Consider the following 8,204-nt stretch of genomic DNA (forward strand, 5'->3'; position numbering starts at 1 on the left):
CTCTACTTTGTTATAAATGTATCTTTCTGTGTTAAGTTGAGGTCTTCTTTTTATATATTAATAAAATTGTATTAAATTTTATGCACAAATTGGAAAAAATTAATATTTTAAGTGACTTCTATAATTATTTAAGGTTAACATGATTTTAAAAAAATGCTATTATGCATGTAACATCATAAAAACTATAATTAATAACAACATAAAGCTTTATTCCTTAGTGAAATCGACTACATATATTATACAATACTATTTGACATGGTTAAAATTATCATAAAACTATAAGTAGTCTTGATTTTTGTTTGTTAATATTTTAAGTGACTTCTATATTCATTTAAAATTAATTATGTACATAATCTTAATTTGCTTTTTCTATTCTAAACGCAAAAGAGCAACAATACAAGACTAAACTAGCCAAACAAAGAAGTACAAAGTTTTAGGTGCAAAAGTGTAAAGTAAAAATTTTAAAATATTAAAGTAACAGAACCTAAGGTGCACCACGACTATATATAGATGATTCACCACGCATAATAATTCAAAATTCTTAGATTGTGTAAAGTCTTATCATAGACCCTCTCTACTCAAACATCTTCATCATCTAAGGTGTAAAGCACTCACGGGTGAATAGTGCCTACAAGTGCTTTGAACCTCGCACCCAACGTTCACTTCATCTGTTAAAATTTTCAGCAAAACCATTTTCACTCCACATCTTTTATTCTGCAAACACAATGAATTCGACATTTATTTTAGTGTATTACAATGGTGAGATTACACGAACTTTTGAATGGATCATGTTTGAATGTGATGCCCTAATGTCATTTGGGGAAAATGCATGAGGGCATCACACACTTGTTGCCTTGAAGGAAAAAGTCATGAAAATTAAACTAAGGTAGGGGTTTAGTTAGCAATAAAAGGGGTGCCATTGACAAAACTCAAAGTACTCTAGCTCTCTTTTAATTCACATTAGTTGGGCTTAATGGTGTCTTTGGGCTTAGGGGTTCATATATGTCATTTTAATCTCCATATTTCTATGTAATATGATTTGTTTTAAGAAGATTGAGTAAAAAATAGTTGTGTTTTTTTAGGGTAAAATATGTTTTTTGATTTCTATAAATATTTAAATTTTATGTTTGTTTTCTGATAAAAAATTTCTTTACATTGATTCCCTAATAATATAATAATCTTATTTTTGATGGTTGATATATTTTTATCTATGATAAATTAGTAAATTTTGTGTTTATTCTTTGATAATTATTTTATTTGTTATTAGTCTTTTATAAATGGACTAATGATCAATGAAAAAAAATTATCTAAACAAATATAAAATCATTAGTTTATCAAGGATTAAAAAAAGTGTTAAGGATCAATTTTTTTTTTGTTTTATTAGGGAGCAAAAATGAAAAAAAAATTATCAATAAATAAATATAAAATTAAGGTATTTATTAGAGATCACAAATATATTTGAGCCTTTATTAAAATTATTCTTTGGTCTTTTTAATCTACACAACCATATGTGATGTTAAATGTATATATGGTTTCTTCTATCTATAGTAAGAATCGTAAAAATTTATAAATAATTATACTATTTTAAATCTGGTATAATGTAGATTTATTTTTTTAAAATTAAAAGCAGTTTAAAAATAATTCATCAATGCATAATTTTTTTTAAAGAATTACCTGATTTTTAGTTTCTCATTACGTTGGAGGCGCCAATCCAAAATTAAATTTTCATAGTATTTTGTTTTATTCATTCATTCATTTTAGTTAAAAATTAATATTCCTTCTTATTTTTTCATATTTTTTCCCAAAAATATCAAATAAATGCCTTTTAAATTATTATAAATTTCCACAAATCAACTTAGTTACAACCTTAAGACGAATCTATTATAAATGTGGATTGAATTTCCATCATCCTTTATAAATAAACTTCAGAACTTAGCTTGATTTTCAAAGGCTAGTTTTTTTTTTCTCTAAATAAAATGGGATTTCTATTTTTTTTTCTCATTTAATTTCAAATAATGCTTGATGACAACTCTATTTTTGAACTATTTTTGAACTGTTTTTAGGTACTCTATATATAACGAGAATCTTAACATTGTAGCGAGAATCAAATTCAAGTGTGAGATGTGAATCTATTTCTTATACCGACTAAATAAATCTTTAGTGGTTTATTTGAACCTTATTAAATAGAATAATTACATACATACACATCACATAATTTCCTAATTTCTACCGTGGAAAATTCAAGAAAACAATCGAATTATTTAGATAACCAGTAGTGCATCCACTTGAATTGAGAAGACTGTATTGTATTGCTCCCCGTTATTTTTCTGTAAGAAAGTATTGACAATTTGACCTCTTGTTTCTTCGCCATGGCTGCGATTTGCTCCATTAGAGTGAGAAAACGCATTAGGTGACCACACACCGGTGTGAAAGGTTAGGCTAATAACCTCATCAAGATAAACCACTGAGCGTTTGAAAGGACCATCCACTTCAACAACAAAACCGTGACCCATTTTGTGTCGAATTTTGGCCACAACATAAAGACCAACATCATCATATTCCACACCCCAAAATTCAAAATGACTACACTTTTCCCGTTTTTTCTGATTGGTTTTGTATTCCACACCCCAAAATTCTGTGTTGCCTTTTCTCCAGTTGCCCATGGAAACCTCTAGTGAGTTTCTCCATCTTGCTTTGGCACCATCGTGGGTGACATCGAAAGAAGTACAATCGCTTCTTAGGTTATTATGAGAACTGTGACCAGTTCCCATTTTGTATGTGTTTGTGGCTATATTCTCATAAGGAAGGTTTGGAAATTTTTTTAGAATATTGAACAAGAGCTAATTAAAGAGACACAACCAGTCACTGGAAGACTAGAACGGGTCTCCTATAGTACGATCGATTTATAATACAATAATGGTTTTGCTTTGCGAGTTTCAATTTGTTTCCATGCTTGTCGTATATATATGCATACTTATTCTACTGGGCAGGTGTATTAAAAAAAATATTATTCATACAATAATTTATAATGACAATTTTTAAAACATTTTTTCCCCTATATAAGACTCCTTATCGCTTCAACTTTTTATCATCTACTTCTCTATTTTTATGTATAAAGAACTTGGTATAATATTCTAGTCAATTTTGGGGGGATTAATTAGGATGTCCAAGAGAACGCTCAGAAGAAACAAAGCGTTTTGTTGAAGGGATAAAAAGGAATCTTAACCGCTCTGTGTGGCTCAAATTGCAATTAGAATAGAATCCAGGAAAGCAAACATTAATTGGTTAATGGCTAGGCCTACATTTCATCAGCTTGGGACTAAAAAATAAATAAGATTCTTATATGACCGTTACAATTATTACTATTGTCACCAATATAACTTCTGTCATCTTTCTTATCATTATTATTGTTATACATATCATTAATACTATTGTTGATAAATATTGAGATGACGATAACAACAATAATAATGATTATCATGTAGGTAGTGACTACCACCAAAGGTATATGATGAAGCGATAGTTAATATTGACCTTCTCATAAAGCAACTCTTACAAAATAAATGAAAATAACTTTCTTAAATAGGTTCTTCTTGGATTTTTACTTCACTCATTACTTCTTTTTTGTTGTAATCATTATTTCTTTCTATTTTTCAAACATTTAATTATCTTTGGGTCAAAGAAAAGTGACCAATGACAAAAATAAACGTAGTAAGTGAATTTATCTTCTTTGTAGAAAAGATTTCAATTGTCTAACATATTTTTGTTCTTCTTCCTAGTTTCAATAAATCAAATTATTTTCTTGACTAATGAACAAAAAACGCTAGCTTTTGGTAAAGTTGTTTACTGTACATATTTATCATAATTATTCTTAGTTTCCTTAAGGATACATATGGTGAAAATGCTTTATTTTGTATACAGAATTACAATGATTTGTTTTATGGCTTAATGAATTGGCATCAACAAAAACAAATGAGAATAAAAAAAAGAGAATTAAAAAAAAACTTTCTAAGATAATTATTCGTATAACCGATATAGAAAGCACTATGTTCTAAGATAAACCCATAGAGAGGTCTAAGAATGTAATACATTCTAAGACAGTCGTAACAACGATCGTCTTAGAATGTAATACTTTCTGAGACGGTTCTTCGTAGAATCGATGTAGAAAACAATATGTTTTAAGATATTTGTCTTGGAATATATCTACATTTTAAGGCAGTTTCCATGAACCGTCGTCGTCATCCCACCAACTTTTTACGACACCCACTACAACAACGTCGCCTAACTGATGTAGAATATAAAAAATAACCGATGTAGAAAGCGTTTTGTCTAGTAGTGAAGCCCCCACTATTCCATGTAATACAAGGATTTGGTCCATTTGATTTCTTACCTAAAACTTTAAAAAGCAACCCAACCGATAATACATAGTAAAAACCAGTGCCCATAATTCATAGTAAAAACCAAAAGAAACGCAACAGACACTAAAGAAGCCATCTTCCTCAAAACTATATTTTCATACTCCACGTGGCTTGCTGCATATTTTCCATATTGCATCTGCTGTTGATATTCTGTATTATTGTCTTTCATTATAAACAAATGCTGCTGAACTAACATGGTAAATTAATTTATTTCATTATGTGTAGGTAAAAATAAAATAAAACTTACTGTATCTGAAGAGCTGTTAGAAGTGTATTAAGAAACCAATGTGTGAGAAGTTGACATGTGTAAAACCTGCCCAAGAATAGAGTTTTAAATACTCATTATAGAGATTATAGATAGTTTATGTGTTCTTCTATTTCTTTTTTCTTTATTTCTCGATAAATATGGGCCTGGCATTACGTATTGTAGCAGCATTTTAAGTATCTGATGCCCACAAACGCGAGGACAAATAAAAAAATTGAAGGGATACAAAGAGATTTCGACCGTTCTATTCTGCACCGCTCAAAATGCAGAATATATATAATCATGCAAGGAATCCAATCTAATTAATGGTTAGTGCATCTATATATGAGAGATGAGTTAAAATCAAATAAATTAAAAGAAAACTAATACCATAGTTAAAAAAATCAAATAAACTAATTAAGAATCTTCCTTTTAAATTAGTTGTCTTTTAAATTAATGGACTAGTTTACTTATTAACAATCTTTCTAAAATAGTGGGGGGGGGGGGGGGGGGGGGGGTACGGATGGGTTAAATTCAAATCAATTGATTTTAACTTGTTTAGATTCAGAAATTTTTTTATAACCCGAACCAAACTAACTTGATAATCAACAAGTTTGTTCGGTATGTGTCATTAGGTATCCAATTATTTTTTTTAAAATAATTTTGTTTTTTTTAACATAACATGATTTTGTTCCGATTTTGATAAATAATGTTGTTATAATATATGTAAGCAATATATTTGGATGTTTTGACTTATAACTAACTAAATAATACTATAAATTATAAAAAAATATAACACATAATTAATTGATTAAATCATAAAATTCTATCTATATATAATGATTTAAAAAAACTAAATTATCCAACATAAGTCTCGATTCCCAAGGCAAGGCAAGCTAAAGTAAAATACAATAAAAAAATTCAAAAGAATACAATAATCGATAAATTAAGCATTAAAAAATAAATATATAATTTGTTTGATTTGAAGTTAGAAAGTGCAAATCCGAAACAATCAATGACAAATTTCAATATGTTTGGTTTATATCGAACTCAAACAGAAAAAAATTAGAATAAATTAATTGATTTGATTTAGATAGTGAAATTCATTGATAAACATGAACACCTATAAAATATAACCCTGTGACCTATCCATTATTAATTACTCGGGTGTTTTCTGTTTCCGACTTCTTGTCAATATGCTTTTATATTATTTTATCATCATCTGTTTTTTTTTTTTTTTGTAATCTGCTTTTATATTATTTTATCATAATCTTTTTTTTTTGTAATTGAACATACATATTATCATTATTATATTTCTGTAAAAAAAAATTGAAGGAACTATAAGAAATATATTAACTTAAATATATGCCAAATAACTAACCTCTTGAAAAATTAAACCAATTATTCTTTTTTGTTTATTGGGTTTTGAGTTTTTTGATTAATTTGAATCGAATCAAGTGAACTCACTTAAAAAGAATAAAGTTTCTCTACTTTATTTATTCATATAGTTTTCAATTATTTCAATTATTTATTTAACAGTATATGTAATGATCTTTACATAAAAATGTATAAATATTAAACTCATCAAAATGAATTTGATCCCACTCAAACAAGTGAAACTTCCATATATTTATTGCCTTTTTATCTTATCAGTTTTTATTCCTTTTTTATTTTATTGTATTTTAATCATGCATTTATGTATTTAATTTTTTCTTTTGGTTTATTATTTACGTAAAAAATTCCAAATCAAATTTTATACTTTTAAAATTAGTAAAATTCAGTTGAACTTTAAGTTGCTAGCAACGTTAGGTGACTTTCGTTTTGATGGCATGGTAAATTACAGGAACCATGACATTTGAATATAAAATACTTATACAAAGTTAATGTAAAGACTTGCATGTGAATAGAATTGTGAATCATACAACAATAGGAGAAAAGATTGCGTAAATGCATATGGATCTGTAAAGTCGAGACTACATTCCTCTGTTCTCAAAACTGTGCGGGAATTCAAGAAACAACTCCAGCCTAAAGAAGAAAGACAAGAAGAAAGGAAAAAGGAGAAAATTCCCAAAACCTAAATCAGAAAATTCCCATAAGGAAACTTGTTCATGATTGTTTTAAGGCCATTACTTCCGGGGACCACTTTTAATAAATGGTCTATTTTGCACCATTTTTATGTATTGTTAGATTAATCTTGGTTAGATGGTTCTTTCTTGTGCCTTCCACATTGGTTCCTCTCCCAACTCCTTCTGCACAACTGTTTCGACACAAACTCTCACAAAGACCATGGTGAGCAGCAGATCTAATTGCTAGCGACACACATGACGGATCTAGTTGACAACAAGACTCACGAAGGTGGAGTGACGTTGCTTCCATATAGACTCATGAAGGTGGAGGGGCACCATGCCCAGAGCAAATTTTGTCGACACCTAGTTTCATGAAGGTGGAGGAGCATCATGCACAACAGATCTGGTTGCCGATGGTGTATGTGATGAATTTGGTTGATGACAAACCCTTCCTGAGTCTCTTCTCTAACAACAATAACCTCCTTGATTGGCTCCTATGATTCGATGCAACGTCAATTTTAGAAAATTGCTTAGATCTAATTGCTTTCTAACTTCTCAAATTTATTTGAATGTTTCATTTGATTATTGATTGATTTTGTTTTTATGAATATGGTTGTCTTTGCGAAAACTGAAAAAGAAATGAATTTAAAGGTGCTCAAGGTATGAAACACTGTTGAAAAACAATGTTTGTTTATGGTGAAATATTAAACTATTCAAGTGATGCAATGTAAGAAAAAAAAAATCGTTTGAAGCTTGGATTGGATGATTGCAACAAGGGAAGGCTTAAATCAACAAAAAAAAATAATGTTTTTTTTTGTTTGATATTTTTATTTGCATACTTGTAATAAATGAAATGTTATATTTTATAATCTTTCTAGAGGATGGGGTTGAACAGAGGAGGTTGGAGGCTACAGGTTGATCTAGAAGACTATGATAGTGAGCAGAAAAAAATATAGTCTGAAAAGTGTATCATAATAATATGGATTCACATTAATCTAACGATTAAGATGTATTTAGACTACTTATAAAGGTGGTCCATGTTAACTTGCGCCTTGTTCTAAAGGAAAACAATCCAACTTAGCTACACCCATAATGACATCTTGTATACGATAATAAACAACTGTACAGCCACCTATTAATCTAGATGTAATGATATTGCAATGCATTAATATTGCTTCAAATTTTAGCTTTTTGCCTGTATATTTCAATTTATCATCTAAACTCATTTATAATTATTAACGAATTCTCATGACAAAATCCTGTATGCATGTTTTCCTTTTATAAGAAATACTTAAAATTATTCAAATTAAAATGAAGCCTAAGACAAGTCCTCAAACAGAAAGGCCAGGTCTCCCCCCATAAAAATATATAGAGAGGATTAGAAGAAGTAATAAATCATTGATTCGAATAATATTAAATTTGATCCTTTTAAATAAGATTTTTTAAAATTTGAATTTTGTGAAAGAAAAAAATATA

The 8,204-nt window shown here is 28.7% G+C and overlaps 1 protein-coding gene across 1 annotated transcript; it reads right to left on the minus strand.

The window, feature by feature from the left end:
• Positions 1-2,132: 2,132 nt before the first annotated feature.
• On the minus strand, positions 2,133-2,926 carry LOC114388733. The gene has a single exon (XM_028349381.1). The coding sequence runs from the start codon at positions 2,769-2,771 to the stop codon at positions 2,262-2,264; it is 510 nt and encodes a 169-aa protein (XP_028205182.1). The 5' UTR covers positions 2,772-2,926; the 3' UTR covers positions 2,133-2,261.
• Between the last annotated feature and the right edge of the window lie 5,278 nt (positions 2,927-8,204).

This window comes from Glycine soja, chromosome 15 (genome assembly GCF_004193775.1).
Source record: "Glycine soja cultivar W05 chromosome 15, ASM419377v2, whole genome shotgun sequence".
NCBI classification, from domain to species: domain Eukaryota; kingdom Viridiplantae; phylum Streptophyta; class Magnoliopsida; order Fabales; family Fabaceae; genus Glycine; species Glycine soja.

Coding starts and splice junctions, on each gene's coding strand:
- LOC114388733 (XM_028349381.1), bottom strand. CDS start 2,771: ATGGGAACTGGTCACAGTTCTCATAATAACCTAAGAAGCGATTGTACT.